The sequence below is a fragment of the Chiloscyllium plagiosum genome, unplaced genomic scaffold (genome assembly GCF_037043375.1).
Source record: "Chiloscyllium plagiosum isolate Xiang-an unplaced genomic scaffold, Cpla_swu_hap1 HiC_scaffold_1, whole genome shotgun sequence".
NCBI lineage: Eukaryota > Metazoa > Chordata > Chondrichthyes > Orectolobiformes > Hemiscylliidae > Chiloscyllium > Chiloscyllium plagiosum.
In genome coordinates, this window is record NW_028270139.1 from 86,463,329 (window position 1) to 86,481,932 (window position 18,604).

The 18,604-nt window shown below is 39.9% G+C and overlaps 1 protein-coding gene across 2 annotated transcripts in view; it reads left to right on the top strand.

Annotated features, from left to right (window-relative positions):
* trim23 (tripartite motif containing 23) overlaps positions 1-8,268 on the top strand; it is a 39,763-nt gene extending 31,495 nt beyond the window's left edge. Inside the window, exons 8-11 of one of the 2 annotated variants that reach the window (XM_043689615.2) lie at positions 2,866-2,995; positions 3,410-3,520; positions 6,636-6,760; positions 7,111-8,268. In XM_043689615.2, the coding sequence (XP_043545550.1) occupies positions 2,866-2,995; positions 3,410-3,520; positions 6,636-6,760; positions 7,111-7,290 (546 nt within the window). In that variant the 3' untranslated portion in view covers positions 7,291-8,268. The remainder of the gene's footprint in view (positions 1-2,865; positions 2,996-3,409; positions 3,521-6,635; positions 6,761-7,110) is intronic. The other variant, XM_043689624.2, reaches the window with a different exon arrangement.
* Positions 8,269-18,604: the final 10,336 nt, after the last annotated feature.

Here is an 18,604-nt window from a genome sequence, read left to right on the forward strand (position 1 = left end):
AGGAATAAAACTTCAACCATGAGGATGGATTGAAGAAGTTGGAACTGTTCTCCCTCGACAGAAGGCAGCTGACAGGAGCTCAATTGTTGAGTTCAATAATTTCAGAACCTGAACTCCTTCCTTTATGTCCTTTATCCACCCCAATATGCAGGCATATCCTGACATGGGCTGCTTTCAGCACAGCCAATCCATTTTCATCTAATTATAGACCCCAATATCAGCTTCTCTTTCTTCCTGGCATACGAGTGTCCATCTCTTTGCCTGGCCAACTTTGGTTCTGTCTCTCTGAGCTTCATCTCCACCTGTCTACATACCCTCTCCACTCCCTGTCTTCAGTGTGTACACCACCTTTTCCTAGCTACTATCAGTTCTGAAGAAAGGTCGCTTTAACTCGGCTATTTTTCACAAATGCTGTGTGACCTACTGAGCTTCTCCAGTAATTTCTGTTTCTGTCACAACTGAGAGGAGGTCTGATAGAGGCTTTCCAAATGATGATCGAGCTGGACAGAGTAGACAGGGTGAAGCTGTTTCCAGTTGTTAAAGAAACAAGAACAAGAGGACATAGATTTAAACTAATGTACAAACAAAGCAAGGGTGATGTGTGGAAAAGTTTTCTCAGCAAAGGTTTAGAGTATAGAAATGTGGTGGAAGCACATTCAATTAAGGCGTCAACAGGGCATTGGATGGTTATTTGGATGGTAATGGTGTTCAGGGATATGGAGAAAAGCAAGAGATTGGTGCTAGATAATAGACCGAGTACAGGTATGATGGGCCAAATGGCCTCCTCTTGCACCATCATAATTCTATCATTCCACCTACTACCCTCCTTCAGCCTCTGAATGAAGAACTGATTCTTAATTGGAGCAGGTACACAGAACATACTCTGGGGGGTAACTTGATTATCCATCATCAATCTGAGCACTCCTGGCCAAGCTGGCCGGGTGCTGAAGTGGGAACTGTTAGACTAGACAAGTAAGGCAGCCAGTAAGGAATCTAACATCACACAAAAAAAACCCCTGTGACCTCGACCTCACCACAAAGTTTGGGTAAAATATCCTGAATGACCCACCGAGCATCTATCTAGATACTGGAAATGGCAAAGGTGGCAGGAGGGCATGTGTGGTGTGGTGATAGTGACCCAACCGCTAGGCCAGCAGGCCAGGGTTCACATTTCACCTGCTCCAATGATGTGTTAGAGTGTGTCTGAGCATGTTGCATAAAACTATTTACACCCTGGGCAGTTAATTTTGCAAATTCCTCCTCCTAACAGCTGATCAAATTTATCAAAATTGGAAAAGCTCAGCTAGCCACTTGGCTGCAAACCTCATGACAAGCTTGGCCTATGCATGTGAGAACGATTGCAATACTTGACTGAACTGTAGCATCAGGAAAATTCAAGTCAGTGGGAATGGAGTGAAGGTGTCTCAAAAGTTCTTCTGTTCTGAATGCAGTGGCTTGCCATGAATTGGGACCCTTGTGCAAGTAATGTACCAAATACCAGCACTTCACAATGTTGCTAGAGCAATTGCTACCCACCAAGGATTCAGCAGGAAGCAGCAATACTGGTATAAATGATGTTTGTAAGTCACTAAGCTGCTTATTTCAAAAGCATAATTTAACACAGATGGAATCTTCAACAAGGACCAATGTACTCGGCTGAGATAACAGCTGAAATTGATGTTTTTTAAAAATCAAAACTGACATTATACACAACGTAAACCAAATAGCTAGAACACTGCACAACTTAAAAGTAGCCAGGAGAGTTGAAAGAAGGAGATACTGCACAATTAAATATCAGGTTAACTTGTGTCAAGAAATCCAAGTTTCATTTTGACAATGGAAATTGTAACCCAACAGAAGCGCACATGAACAATATGAAGAGATCACGAGGATATCTGGTCCAGTAGTCACAAAATTGCCCCTCTGAAGTCAGGAGATAGTGAAGTTGTCACCAGTTGAAGCAAACAGATGTCCTACTGGGCTGAACACTACTCTCAGCAGCATTACCATGAGATGGAGAATCTCCCCCATCCTCATTCAATTTGTGTTTGGTGTTCTCATGCAGTTTCCTGTCAGGAATGAGTTAGACAAAGAACCCTTGTCATTTGATTTTGAGAATTTCAGACTACTTGGCAAAATGAAATATACCCGCCAAGGAAAGAATTCGAGCCAAACTTCTCAAGTGTGGAAAGATCCACCTATTGCCACATTTTTGAGCACAACTCTAACAACACTCAAGCTTGGTGTTATTAAGGCAAAGTAGCCCACTTGGCATCCCATCCACTACATTAAACATTCAATCCCTCCTCCACTAGTTTACCATGGCCCAATTTGTATCAATTGCAAGATGCTGTATAGTCATTACTACTTCAGCAGTACCTTCTAAACCCATGATTTCTACCACCGAGAAAACTAAGGGCAACAGATGCAATGGATCACTACCGCAAGTTCATTTCCAAATTGCAGCAACCAAAAAAGAAAATGCTGGAAAATCTCAGCAGGTCTGGCAGCATCTGTAAGGAGAGAAAAGAGCTGATGTTTCGCGTCTAACTGACCCTTTGTCAAAGCTGTAGCATCCTGTTGTTGGAGTTCTGTTGCCATTCCTTCTGTGTTGTCGGATCAAAGTGGAGGAATTCCCTCCCTAACAGCACTTTGGTCTTCACCTGACCCGTGAAAGCTTGTAATTTCAAATAAATCTGTTGGACTATCACCTGGTGTCATGTGACTTCTGACTTTGTCCATATTAAATTGATATGATATTTAGATAGTGTAAAATCTTATCAAAAAGGCAAACTGGTTTGAAATTGAACTTTTTTTATATTTGAGAGAGTAAACTTAAGTGCAAATTTCATTTTTCCCTCAAAGGATAACCGTGTTCATATTGGGCCCAAGATGGAAATACGTGTAGTCACTTTGGGACTGGATGGAGCAGGCAAAACAACTATTCTTTTCAAGTTGAAGCAGGATGAGTTTATGCAACCAATTCCAACTATAGGTAATTCACCTTCACTCAGTTTGCTTATTATTGCTTATTAATAACAGTAAATATTCATACATTCCCATCTTTTAGATTGATTGATTAGTATACTTATTTTCTTGCATTTGAGTATAAGATTTACATCATTTATAAAAATAGCTCTGCACTGTTGTGTTTATCATTGAAGATATTGAGATTAGAGCTACTGAGTCTCATAATGACAAGACTTTCTCAATACTATGACCACCTTTGTCTGGCTCTTTCTTTCTTTGTGTCTGTCTCCCTCCCTTTCATTTATTACTTTCCAATCCAGTGTCTTCTAATTGAAGCGTGAGTTTTAGTTTATGACTTTAGTTTTAGGGTGACCTTATTCATCTGACAGTATTATCATAGTGAAAATGTAATATTAATACTCTCCTTTTTCCGTGGCAGGTTTTAATGTGGAAACTGTAGAATATAAAAACTTAAAGTTTACTATTTGGGATGTAGGAGGCAAGCATAAACTGAGGCCACTTTGGAAGCATTATTACCTTAACACACAAGGTAAAACAATATCTCTTCTTGTGAACAGTCTGGTCATTGACCTTCATATATGCTCTTGTGGGAAACCGCTCATTGTTACAGGATATAATGCTCTTTCCAATTTTATTTCCTTATAATTGCTGCTGTATATGGATTTTATTCCTTTATTAGATTACTGCATTGGGATTATATTTTTAAATGGATTTTTCAATAATTCTTTTAAATTTAACAAAGATTTTGGCCCAGATTTTGCAATCAATATGGTGGGGGGATCGTGCTTCCTATTCATTATGCTTACAGCTGCTCATAGATTTGTGAGCTCTTAGCAGCAGCCTGGGAGATTTAGATCCTTTTCAACATGGCTCCCACCACAAAAGGGATCTGTGATATATGTGAAATGTGGAGGGAAGCACGTCTCCTCATTCATTCGGATGTGAGAATCCTCACAGACATACAAAAATAAGAACTATTTAATATAAGAATTTATATAAGAACCCTCAAAGTTTAATTTCTCCCTTTTTTTTGGTGTTTTTTTTAAAACATTCCCAGTCAATGTTGGGAAAATTAAAATCTCCCATCACCACTACCCTATTGCCTCTACATCTTTCCATAATATGTTTACCCATTTGTTCTTCTACCTCACACTCACTGTTGGGAGACCTGTAACACAGCCCCAACAATGTAACTGCACCCTTCTTATTTCTCAGCTCCACCCATAATGCCTCACTACCCATGACCTCCATAGTGTCCTCCTTTAGCACAGCCCTGACTAGCAATGCAACTCCACCCCACCCCTTTTACTTCCCTCCCTGAACTGCCTGAAGTGTCTATATCCTGGAACATTTAGTTGCCAATCATCATGCCCTTCCTTCAACCAAGTCTCTGTGATTGCAATATCGTCATACTCCCAGGCACCAATCCAAGCCCTAAGTTCATCTGCCTTCCACATTATACTCCTTGCATTAAAGTAGATGCATTTGAGGCCACCAGTTCTTTTGCACTTATCAACTCTCTGCCTACTCTTCCCTTTATTAATGCTATCTTCATGATTCTTACAGTCTCCAGTCTCCACCTCGCTGCCTCCTTGTTTTCTCTTCTGGTTCCCAGTCCCCTGGCACATTAGTTTAAAACCTCCCCAACAGCAGTAGCAAAAACTCCCCCAAGGACATTGGTTCCGATCTGGTTCAGATGTTGACTGTCCATTTTGTAATAGTCTAGTAAATGTTTACTATTGTTCCTCAAATGTCTTTGCTGCGAAACTCCTTTCCCTCATTCTGTCCTCATTCCCTTGTAATTACTCTTATTTGAACTAAGTTCCTCACCCTCAAACTGAATGCCACATTCTACCATATTATGGTCACTGTTTCTGAGGGAATCTCTTACTGTGACACCATTTTCACTAAACCTGCCACAATGTACTTCAACAAATCCAAAAACAGTCTGATTCCTGGTTGGTACTGAAATAACTCTATAGAGGCTGGTATCCCGTCACCAAGTGACCCTTTCCTTACAAATGGAGAACCCTTGGTACTGTTTGAGCCTCCTCAGAGTGAACAGGATGTCTGACACTCCTGCTTATATCTGTCAGTCAGGGCTTCCCTATTTGGACCATGTAACAGCCCCAGTCAGAGAACTCATTCTGTGAGGTCTACTTGGTTGACCTCATTACAATCACTACAAGGATAACAACATATTGTTTTAGGAAACCCCAAACAGAGTGTATGAATTCTTACTCATGGCTTCTGTCCATCTGACTATCCTAATTTACATGAAGATTAGGATTCATTTCTTGCCTACCCTTATTATCTCCTGATTTATTTTCTGTCCCATTATATAGTTACTTTTAGAGGGCCTATATATTATGCAGACAAGTGTCATTTTCCTCTTTGTGTCTTATCTACACCTATATGGAATCTGCATCTGCCAGTTTAAGATTTTTTGCTATCATATTTATTCCATCCCCTACAAACAATGCTACTCCACTGCCTTATCGTTGCTGTCTGTTCTTTTGGAAAGTAACATGCTTCTGACTATTTATTTTCCAGTTTGATCTCCCTGTGACCATGTCTCCAATGGTTATAAGATCATACCCATTAACCTTTATTTGTGAAGTTAATTCAGCTACTTTGTTTGGAATATGACACACTTTCAAGTAAAGACCAGGTTTAAGTTGTTTATTTATTTTAGCTGCTGTTGACAAAATAAGGCCAACTTGGGAGTCTTGTCCAGGGGTGATACCCAGGTATTTGGAGTGAGAGGCCATAGCCAAGTTACTTTCTGCAGCAGGAGATATTGAGTTGCTTCCTGGTGGAGTTATTGCTCAGATATGAGGCCGACACAACTTTCTTGTCTGGTTTTGGGTGAAGATGGAAATGATCTTTTCTTAACCAGCAGCAGTTTGTAATATTGGTAGTGATAAAATACTAGGTTTATATTTATCTCAACAAATATTTTAAGATGTTTAAGAGAAGGATTGCTATAAACTTCGCTTTGTGCTGTTTTGTTTCATTCTTTGGCTCAGTCTGAAAAACAAACTAAAATAGTTGACAGAAAGGTGGGAAGGAATGCAAGAAAATATTATATATAAAAAGCTAATTATCCTTACCTGAACCACAGAACTAATTGTTTACTTTAGATCCTTTATTGTTTGAATCATTTGTGAGCCTTTAGTTTTAATATGAAGTCTGACCTGTTCTTACCCTCTGGGGAGGCAGGTGCTTGTTTTTGTGTTGCAGGCCGTATATATTTGCTCCTCCTTGAGTTTGCATACAACAGATTTATTTTTCTTATTTTGTGAATTATCCAAAAGTTAATGTATTTAAAAGATAACATATCAGAAAGTACCCTAGTCATGTGTATTTTCTTGGGCTGTGACTAATAAAATTGTAATAATATCATGAGATGGGGACAGTCTTGTGTCCATAATTATCTTACAACATTGATTTAAAAGCTCATCAAAACTTACTTTATATATGAATAATGGCACCATAGACAAAGTTTGAAGTGAGCACAGAGCTATGATCTATCAAAGGTTTCTATAGGGAACAAAAGAAAATGAAAATAGATCTTTTGCTGGCTTTTATATCTTGATTATGTTTATTGTAATTTCTATTCTTTCTGTGCTTTATTCCTTCAGCAGTTGTATTTGTGATTGACAGCAGTGACAGGGACCGAATGATGGAAGCACACAGTGAATTGGCCAAGTTATTGGCTGAAAAAGAGTTAAGGGATGCTTTACTCCTTATTTTCGCCAATAAACAGGTGCGTCAACAACAATCACTAACTGAAGTCTCGAGCTTTACCAACTCATTTGGATTGTTTACAGCCAAAGTATTTTTTGAAACCAAGAAAGTTGAAGTGAATAAGCAAATCAGTTTCTTGAACAAAAGAGAGTAAGAAGTCAAACAAATTGTCATGCTGAGTTGTAATGAAATTTTAAAAGGATTTCCAGAAGGATGCATAGCAAGCATCTAAAAAGAGGAATTATAAATGTTATGCATTGTATATAACTATGGTACAGAAAAGAATTGATAGTTTGACTGTTATTTAAGTAAATGTGTTGCTATATTTTTAAACCTGTTTATTTTCATTTTTTGCAATTTGTTCAACAGGATGTGACTGGAGCACTTACTGTCGAAGAAATAACCGAATTACTCAGTCTGCACAAGCTGTGCTGTGGTCGTAGCTGGCACATACAAGGCTGTGATGCCCGAAGTGGATTAGGACTACATGAAGGGTTGGATTGGCTCTCAAGACAGTTGGTGGCTGCGGGTGTGTTAGATGTAGCCTAATACTGCCCTAACAACATGCTTTATCTCCACTTTTGTAAATAGCTGCTTTAAATTGTGTCTGTGACATCCATATTGTCCGTATTTGAAGACATAGCAACCAGGTTTGGTTTAACTGAGTGGAGACTTGCTGTTTGTAAAACGGACTTGAAATGTAATTCTGAGCTTCACCAAGAAAAGTAAGTTCAATTAAATTGTGTATTTGTTGCACTACTGTTATTGTGAATAGTATAGATAATCCACTTGTAGCTCCAAATTAGTTCAATGTATTGCCACTTTGAGAAAAGAAGTATGAATTAAAATGTTTTAATCTAGTTCTGTTTTTAGTGATGCTGTGAAAGTTTTGAACTTAACCAAGGTATTAATTTAACACTAAATTAGTTTATTGCATATGGGACAAATATATTCATTTCACCAAGCACAGTACCATGTTATTCAATAGTAACGGTGGGTATGTTTGTGCTTTAATCACACATGAAATCAGTAAGGATTTTTTGTGGCTGTCGGTTTGTTCACAATAAGGTTACTTTAACATTCCACAAATTCATAGTTAGAAAGCAAAACGGGTAAGCACTACTTATTCAAAGTACTCTTCAACATATGCGCTGAAAGATCAAATTGTATTCTGCTCAAGAGTCACAGAAAATCAGACCTCTCTGTACTCAACTCATTCCCAGAGCAGCTCCACAGAAAATAAGGCTGCCTATGAACTAGCCTGAACTATGGGAGCCAGAGCAATCATGTTACAGCCAACTGGTTGCAAGTATTCAGCAGTATCAGATGGAGTATTTTTGAATATGTAACACTCAAGCTTTTTTAAAAATATACATCACATTTACTATTTAATGCTTTTCTTGCTTAAGCTGTATTAAAGAATGTACTAAATCTTTTCAGAACAGAAATGTTCCTGACCCATTTTACTTGTCTGGTGGATATGCTCATGATTTTTCTTCCTTTGTCAATAAAGAGCAATCAAAAACAGCTATGCAGTTAGTAATTGATATTATCAAAGTATCTTGAGTTAAGTGGTTTGTAGGTTTGAATAAGTAGTGCTGCATCACTGTAGACTCAAAGCTGTAGAGGGAGGACTAAGAAATTGAGTTTTATGTAGTCCGAATGAAAAAAAGTGATTTCATACTATTCCACCAAGATTCCTGAATGGGCTTGCTTGTACAATCATGGATATGTAAGACAAGTTTGAAGAAGTCTGTGCCAAAGAATTCAGATAAGCTGAGTGCATGTACTTTCAGGGTCAGTGAACTATATAGTTGTTTGAAGTAAAACTGGTGGTTGGTTGATTCATAACAAAACTGATGAATCGTAGCCATTCACACGGTTCGAACACTTCATGGCCCCAATTTTCGTCACTAAAGTCAGTGAACCGAATCTTTAAAAATAAACACCCACGCTCCCATTTTCAGTCCAGTGTCCATGGGCGTACTCAATATATTTGGATTCAGTTTGGGTGAGCTGGAAGAGCCTATTTCGCATCAATAAGTTTAAGAATGCATTTGTTCAATTTTTAGGTATAAATATACCTACTTTTCACAAACCGGAAAGATAACCTTCCTCTTCAAATGGGTACCTTGGTATTCCAAAGGAAATGCACTGAGAACTGACCACCTCTTATTTAGTCTAATATCCACATTTCAAGGACACCAAAATTCAATTTCAGAGGAAACAGCTTCCAGGGTACATACAGACTACCTCCAATCCTGTGAATGATGTTCTGGGTTCAGGGATAGGATGTTGCGGCTGTACAGGACATTGGTTAGGCCACTTTTTGAATATTGCATGCAATTCTGGTCGTCTTCCTACCGGAAAGATGTTGTGAAACTTGAAAGGGTTCAGAAAAGATTTACAAGGATGTTGCCAGGCTTGGAGGATTTGAGCTATAGGGAGAGGCTGGGGCTGTTTTCCCTGGAGTGTCGGAGGCTGAGGGGTGACCTTATAAAGGTTAACAAAATTATGAGGGGCATGGATAGGGTAAATAGGCAAAGTCTTTTCCCTGGGGTCAGGGAGTCCAGAACTAGAGGGTTTAGAGTGAGAGGGGAAAGATATAAAAGAGACCTAAGGGGCAACCTTTTCAAACAGAGTGGTACATGTATAGAATGAGCTGCCAGAGGAAGTGGTGGAGGCTGGTACAATTGCAACATTAAAAGGCATTTGGATGGGTATATGAATAGGAAGGGTTTGGAGGGATATGGGCTGGGGGCTGGCAGGTGAGACTCGATTGGGTTGGGATATCTGATCGGCATGGACGGGTTTGACCAAAGGGTCTGTTTCCATGATGTACATCTCTATGACTCTTTGTGGGACTCCCTACCATTATCTTAACCAGTAGCAACAAGCCAAGAGAATTGTTTGACCGTTTGCTACTGTTTCCACTGATCTCCAAAATAGAGGTTGGAAAGACTGCTAGAAGTTGGTGCTTATGTGCTTAGGTTCTCAGGATTGCTCTAATCAGTAATCAAGAAAATTCCATTTTTGCATTTGGAGACAGTAACCAAAGCAAGGCAATGCACAAATGGAAGGATGTCGAGGAATTGAGAGACCTTATTGCATATCCAAAGGTACCTGAAGGTGGCAGAACAGATAGATAATGGGATGAAGGAGGGGTATGGGATGTATTCTGTTATTCAGAATAGGAAGGTAGATAAAGATAGAGATATAGTTAATAAAGGATGACATTTGTGCAATAGAAATTAGCAGGTTTGCATAGAAAACGTTAAAAGGGGAAAGAAGTCATTAGTCGAAGTCACCCACTAGCCGACCCCCTAATGTTTAACACCATGCAGGAAAAGGTTTAAGAAAGACGGAATGCCAGTGAGCATGGAACTGAAATAACAATGGGTAACTTTAATCAATATGTAAACTCATTAGTAATAGTGGACTAGATAAGGAGTTCAAAAGAATGCTTTTATGATAATTTCTTAGAAAGCATTCTGAAACTGATGAGAGCGCGGGCTATATTAGACTTTATGTTGGCAACAGGCTTAATTAAAGACCTGAGTAAAAGAACCTGTAGATAGCAACCACCACAATATGAATGCATTTTACATCCAGCTTGAAAGGGATGTTAAGATCCATATTTTAAGGCTAAATAAACACAAATACGCAAACATTAATTTGAATTAGATGAAGAACTGGCATCCTAGGCTGTGAAAGACATAATGGCAGACATTTCAGGGGATATTCCAGAAAATGCTGAATAAGTGTATCCTCACTATAAATAAATATTCTAAAAAGGGAAGACCCACCATCCGTGGTTAACCAAAGTAGTAAGGAATGCATCAGACTTAAGGAAAACGCATAAAACGGCAAAGATGAGTGGAGGTGGGTACAATTACAACATTTAGTAGATTAATTTAGGATATCTAGTCGGCATGGACGAATTGGACCAAAAGACCTGTTTCTATATTACTCTATTTAAAGGCATCTGGATGAATAGGTGAATAGGAAGAGTTTAGAGGGATATAGACAAATGCTGGCAAATGGGACAAGATTAATTTAGGACATTTATTTGGCATGGAAGATTTGGACCAAAAGGTCTGTTTCTCTGCTTCTATTTCTGTGACTACCCCAAAACTGCACACAATAGAACATAGAATATTACAGGCCTTGGGCCATTGATGTTACACCAACATGTGAAACCAGTTTGAAGCCCATCCAACCTAAACTATTTCATTTTCAGCCATACATTTATCCAGTGACCATTTAAATGCCCTTAAAGTTGGCAAGTCTACTACTGTTGCAGGCAGTGTGTTCCACGCCCCTACTACTTTCCACACTGTAAGTAATCTGTAAGTAATCTAATCTACTCTGAGTAAAGGAACTACCTCTGACATCTGCCCTATATCTATCACCCCTCAATTTAAAGCTATGTCCCCTCATGCTAGCCATCATCATCCAAGGAAAAAGGCTCTCACTGATAACCCCAGCTAACCCTCTGATTATTTTATGTTTCAATTAAGTCACCTCTCAACCTTCTTCTAACAAAAACAGCCTCAAGTCCCTCAGCCTTTCCTCACAAAACCTTCCCTCCATACCAGGCAACATCGTAGTAAATCTCCTCTGAACCCTTTCCAAAGTTTCCACATCGTTCCTATCGCGTGGTGACAAAAACTGCATGCAATACGCCAAGTCTGGCCACACCAGTGTTTTGTACAGCTTGTAACACGACCTCATGGCTCTGAAACTCAATCCCCCTACCAATAAAAGCCAATACACCATATGTCTTCTTAACAACCCTATCAACCTGGGGAGCAAATTTTAGGGATCTATGCACACTGACACCAAGATCTCTGCTCATCCATAGTACCAAGAATCTTACCATTTCTACTCTTTATTGCTGTTGCTCCTTCCAAAGTGAATGACCTCACACTTTTCCACATTAAACTCCATTTGCCACCTTACAGCCCAGCTCTGCAGCTTAGCTATGTCCCTCTGTAACCTGCAACATCCTTTGGCACTATCCATAACCCACCAACCTTCATGTAATTTGCAAATTTACTAACCCATCCTTCTATGCCCTCATCCAGGTCATTTATAAAAATGACAAAACAGCAGTGGCCCCAAAACAACTGAACTCCAGGATAAACATTTCTCATCAATCACCATTGTTGTGGGAAAAAACACCAGTCTCTGAGTCACAATCAGGGTTCAATGACAGAGTTTATAGTACAAGGAAATACCGGAGCTATGGGGAGAGAAAGACATCAACAGCACAGCAGTCAGCTGCATGTCTTCGCTCGACCTGGAGCACGTCAAGAAACTTTTATGCATCTTGTGATACAATAGGTCAGTGATGAGATTATTGTCTTCTTAACATAGTTTGTTTATGGCAATCATTGCAGAAAGTCATTGATACTTTTGATACAGTCTTTGTCAGTTCCAGCGCAGCCTTGGTTAATTTCCACGTGGTCATTGTCAGTTTCAACGTCTGCATGGAAATCCATTGCTGTAGTAATGGACGCTCATCGCTCTTCCTGAGAAGGACGATTACAGCAGCCCTGGCTATTAGCTTTTCGTATTGAGTCTGTATCAAGCTGTTAGCATTTCATAAGAGATGTTGGCTGGACCCAGACACTGCGGCAGGCAGTGTTCGTTACTCGTGTATTCTCTATTCCACAATGGGTTGTGAGTGCATTGTGCTGGCATTTAGGTGGCCTCATGCAGTGTCTGTGTCTGTATCTGCTCTGCTGTTTCTCTCCATGTTGTGATCAGCAGCCATCTTGTGTGTCCGTGTGCCTAGTGGCACCCTGCCTTGCACCATCTCTCTCTTCACCACCCTCTGTCTTCTTTCAGCTAGCCAATTTCTGATCCAAACTGCCAATTCATCCTCAATCCCATGCCTCTGTATTTTGTAGAATAGCCTTATCAAATGCCTTACTGAAATCTATTTACATCACATCAATCGCATTACCCTCATCCACCTGTTTGGTCACCTTCTCAAAGAACTCTTAAGGTTTGTGAGGCACAAGCTACCCTTTCATTAGGTTGACTATCCCTAATTAACTTATTCCTTTCTAGATGATTAGAAATCCTCTCTCTTATAACCTTTTCCAACACTTTAGTGAACCTTCCTTTGGTTATGGGTAGTCTATAGTTACCAGGGTTGTCTCTACTCCCCTTCTTGAACAAGAGAACATTTCCTATCCTCCAGTCTTCCGATACTATTCCTGTAGACAATGACGACAAAGATCAAAGCCAATGGCTTGGCAATCTCCTCCCTGGCTTCTCAGAGAATCCTAGGATAAATCCCTTCTGGCCCAGGGGACTTATCTATTTTTACACTTTCCAGAATTGCTAATACTTCCTTTTTGTGAACCTCAACCCTGTCTAGTCTAGTAGCCTGTTTCTCAGTATTCTCGACAAAAATGTCTTTTTTCAGTGTGAACACTGATGAAAAATATTCATTTAGCACTTCTTCTATCTCCTCTGACTCCACACACAACTTCCCACTACTGTCCTTGATTGGTCCTAATCTTACCCTAGTCATTCTTTTATTCCTGATATATCTATAGAAAGCTTTAGGATTTTCCTTGATCCTATCTGCCAACGACTTCTCATGTCCCCGCCTGGCTCCTCTTAGCTCTCTCTTTAGGTCCTGTCTGGCTAACGTGCAACTATCGAGTGACCCAACTAAGCCTTCACATCTCATCCTAACATAAGCCTTCTTCCTCTTGACATGAAATTCAACTTCTTTAGTAAACCACAGCTCCCTCGCTTGACCACTTCCTCCCTGCCTGGCAGGTACATACTTAAAGGACATTTATTCTTTGAATAAACTCAACATTTCAATCATGCCCATTCCTTCCCCATCCTATGCATCCTAAATCTTGCCTAATTGCATCATAATTGCCTTTCCCCCAGCTATAACTCTTGCCCTCCAGTGTATACCTATCCCTTTCTATCACAAAAGTAAACATAACCAAATTGTGGTCACTATCACCAAAGTACTCACCTACCTCCAAATCTAATAACTGGCATGGTTCATTACCCAGTACCAAATCCAATGTGGCCTCGCCCCTTGTTGGCCTGTCTACATACTCTATCAGGAAACCCTCCTGCACACACTGGACAAAAACTGACCCATCTAAAAGTACTTGAACTATAGTATTTCCAATCGATATTTCCCCCATAACAACTACCCTGTTACTCTCGCTCCAATCTAGAATCATCTTTGCTAGCCTTTCCTCTACATCTCTGGAACTATTCAGAAGTCTCTAGAAAACTTCCAACAGGGTGACCTTTCCTTTCCAGTTTCTAAACTCAGCCCATACTACCTCAATAGGAGTCCTCAAATATCCTTTCTACCACATTAATGGTGTTCTTGACTAATAATGCCACACAAGATGGCACAGTGGTTAGCACTGCTGTCTCACAGCACCAGAGACCCGGGTTCAATTCTTGCCTCAGGAGACTGACTGTGTGGAGATTGCACATTCTCCCCGTGTCTGCGTGGGTTTCCTCCGGGTGCTCCGGTTTCCTCCCACAGTCCAAAGATGTGCAGGTCAGGTGAATTGGCCATGCTAAATTGCCCGTAGTGTTAGGTAAGGGGTAAATGTAGGGGTATGGGTGGGTTGCGCTTCGGCGGGTCGGTGTGGACTTGTTGGGCCGAAGGGCCTGTTTCCACACTGTAATGTAATCTAACCTCTCCCTCTTTTACCACTTTCCCTGCTCTTACTGAAAGATCTAAACCATGGAACCTGCAACAACCATTCCCGTCCATGCTCTGTCCATGTCTCCAAAATGGCCACAACATCCAAGTCCCAGGTACCAACCCATGCTGCAAGTTCACACACCTTATTCTGGGTGCCCTGGCATTGAAGTAGACACACTTCAAACCAACTTCCAGTTTGCCGGTGCACTCGTGTGACCTTGAAACCTTATTTCTGATGTCATTACTCAACCTCCTGGACATGAGCTACAATTTAGGTTCCCATTCTCCTGCTGAATTAGTTTAAACTCTCCTGAAGAGCAGTAGCAAATTCCTCCCCCCCCCAGAATATTGGTGCCCTTCTGTTTCAGATGTGTACACCATCTGGTTTGTAGAGGTCCCACCTACCCCAGAAGAGCCCAGGTTATCCAGGTATCTGAATCGCTTCCTCCTGCACCATCCCTGTAGCTATATGTTCAACTCCTCTTCCTATTCCTCGTCTCACTAGCATGTGGCACAGGCAACAAACCAGAAATAACGACTCTGTTCTAGTTCTAAGCTTCCACCCTAGCTCCCTGAATGTCTGCCTTAAATCCCCATCCTTTTTCCTACCTATGTCATTGGTGCCTATGTGGACCACGACTTGGGGCTGCTCCTCCCATTTAAGGATCCTGAAAACATGATCCAAACCATCATGGCACCTGGGAGGCAACACACCAAACGTGAGCTTTTCTCATTCCCACTGAACCTCCTATCTGTTCCCTTAACTGTGGAGTCCCCAATCACTAATGTTCTGCTCCTCTCCCCACTTCCCTTCTGAGCAACAGGGATAGACTCTGTGCCAGAGACCTGTACCCCATGGCTTACCCCTGGTAAGTCATACCTCCAACAGTATCAAAAACAGTATAAGTGTTGAGGGTAACGGCGACAGGGGATCCCTGCAATGCCTCCCAGTCCCCTAACTGTAACCCCTCTCAATAACTTCAGGTGTGTTCTCACTCAGACCTTGTAGGACTGCAGCAAGACATCCCCTCTGTACTCAAATCCTCTCACCATGAAGGCCAACATTTCATTGATCTTCCTGTTGTCCCTGCATTGTATACCAGTCACTGACGATAACAAAGACACTCATGTCTCATTGCACATTCCACTCTCAATTTACAGTCACCTTCCTAATTTTTACTGCCAAAGTGGACAACTACACATTTTTCATGTTATACGTCATCAGCCAGTATTTGTCCACTCATTCAGCTTGTCCAAGTCAAAAGGCATCTCTGCATCCTCCTTACAGCTCATCCTTCCAATTAGCTTTGTGTCCTCTGCAAATTTGAAAAGTATTACATTTAGTTCCCTCATTCAAACTATTAATATTGTGAATAGCTGGGATACTAGCACTGATCCTTACAGCAACCCAATAGTCACTGCCTGACTTTTGGAAAAAGACCTATTTGTTCCTGTTTCCTGTCAGCCAACCAGTTCAATATTCACCTCAATACATTACCCCCAATCCCTTATGCAATAATTTTACATGCTAGACTTTTAAAGTGTGTCTTTATAGAAGCCTTCTGAAAGCCCAAATAAACCACATCCACTGGCTCCCCTTCACTTCTATTCATCATATCCTCGAAGATTCCAGTAGATTTGTCAAGTGTGATTTCCCTTTTATAAAACCATACTAACTGTTTGATCATGCCACTCTGTTTTCCAAGTGTTCACCTAATAACCCTTTTATAATGGACTTGAGCTTTCTCTGCCACTGATGTCAGGCTAACATGTCCATAATTCCAATATCTACTTTGTTTTGAAAAATAGAGGGATTATATTAGCTACCTTTCAATCCATGGGAATTCTTCCAGAGTCTATAGAATTTTGAAAGATGACTGCTAATGCATCCACTATTTCTCAAACCCATTATATTTTAGATCATCAGGACTTTATCAGCCTTTAACACCAATTTCTCTGATGATTATACTGATTTCCTGCAGTCCCTCCCTCTCTGTAAATCCTGTGTTCTCCAACATTTTTCAGACATGATTTGTCGTTAGAACAGAACCAAAATTTGTATTTAATTGATCTGCCATCTTTGTTCCTCATTATAATCAGTTTCTGACCATCTTCAAATAGTATTTTTATCTTTGTAACCCTACACAAGCTTTTGCAGTTTGTATATTCCCCACAGGTTACTCTCAGCATTTCTCTTCCTCCCCCCCACCTTCACTTAATTTCTCTTTTCCCCTTTTGATGAAATGTAAACTGTTCATAATTCTCTTCCCTGATATGGTGCAATATCTACAGTACAGATACCAGATCCTCAACTTGGTTCCTAAGTTCCTCCAGCTGCAAACATTTACTACAGACGTATTTGCTCTGGATCACATTGGTGTCCAGCAGCTTCCAGCTGCTGCAGTAGCAACACGTCACCTGTCCTGCCACAACTATCAAATTTGATTAAGTTATAAACTAATTACTCTGGATTTACATTTTACTGTATCTCGCCCATAGCACATCCCAGGAAACAGCATGTTATAACTGCCTTTAGTTACATTGTTACAGCACCACAGAATTGGAAACACCAAAGTCACATTAAATTTGTCAAATGTATAAAATGCGGACTTATCACTTATCAATTTTCCATGCAAGATCCTCATGAAAATTAATGTATTGTATTTCAAAAGTTTAAACGTCTTTATGGTTCTCTTATGGTACTTTAAACCACAAGAGATATAGAAATGGATGATTATAAAAATGCATTGTCCAACAATGTTACTAGTTCTTTGTTACAAGCCACATTGCTAGAGCACCCCATGTCTATCTTGGGTGGCAGCACTGCACTACAGAAAAACCAGGCCTATATTTCCTATTCACACACAACATACACAGACCTCTTTCATTTTGCTGAGGATCATTACCCGTTTTAAATGAAAAATTGAAGAGACTACTTAAATTGTTTGTTAACACAGCACGTATGGAAGAAAATTCATCGTATTCCTCAAAACAGTAGAGTTCACTTCTGCTGCAGAAGGGCAAAACTTTTGTCAGTATTGCAAATTGACCAAATTGAGTGGGGCTCCAAAGGTACAATGAACATTGTCATGACAAAGATGAGGGGAATACACTATCAATCTTGTCCCACTACTGAGTCAGAGAACAAAATAAAAATATTATACCCAAGTCCCAATATAGCTGACCATATGCCTTCTGTATGTTAGAGAGGAATGAAAGGAACTATCAATCATGTTTTTATTAAAAACAAAATCATTGATTTATGAAAAATCCACATAATGAAGATGGAGAATTAGTCAAGGCATGCAATTTATAATATAAACAATAAATATTCACCACTTTAATCCAATCACGTGCACACCTCAGGAAAAGCTAAATAAGTTATTTTCACTGTGCCGAGATGTACTCGAAGAGGAAAAACACTTTCTGACCAAAGGAGATAATTTTTGAAGACAAAAAGCAAATGGTATAGAATGTTCCAGAAACCGTCATCTAATGTTTTTGCATGTAATTCATTAATCACATACACTAAACTCTGGCATCTTGGCAAATGCAGCTGTGTTGGAAAATATTAAGAAGTGCTTTCATCACACTCTCAGACGAAGAATCAAGTTTCACTGTGATCTCTCAACTGCAGGTTCAAAACAGGAGACATAAGGTGAACAGATATTTTCCTTTGCATCCCTTCCTCAACTGAAAAATCTAAACAAAAATTCAAAACCTACAATAACTGTTTAAGCAGAACAGCCATAAAACTCGATCATAAAACAATCAGGTATTTTTCCCCGAGATGAGTTTAAATAATCAAGGTCTGAGACGGCTCTTGTGCAATGGTAGTGTACACTACTGAGCCAAAAGACCCAGTTTCCCATCCTACTACTCCAGGAGTGTGTGATAACATTTCTGAACAGGCTGATTAGAGAGAGAGAGAGAAATTCAATCGTTACATAAAAAAACAAGGCCTGCAATTATCTGGAATGTATGGTTTTGAAGAAATGCCTTGCTTAAAACAGAAGCTCTGGTGTATTTCTTCACTGACCTTGAAAACAAATTCTGGCATCTCCATAATTCTTCAATCTCTAGTCCACAAAAACTTAAAATATTAAATAGTTTCATAATAATTTAAAGAGAAAAGAAGCAGTACGACAAGCA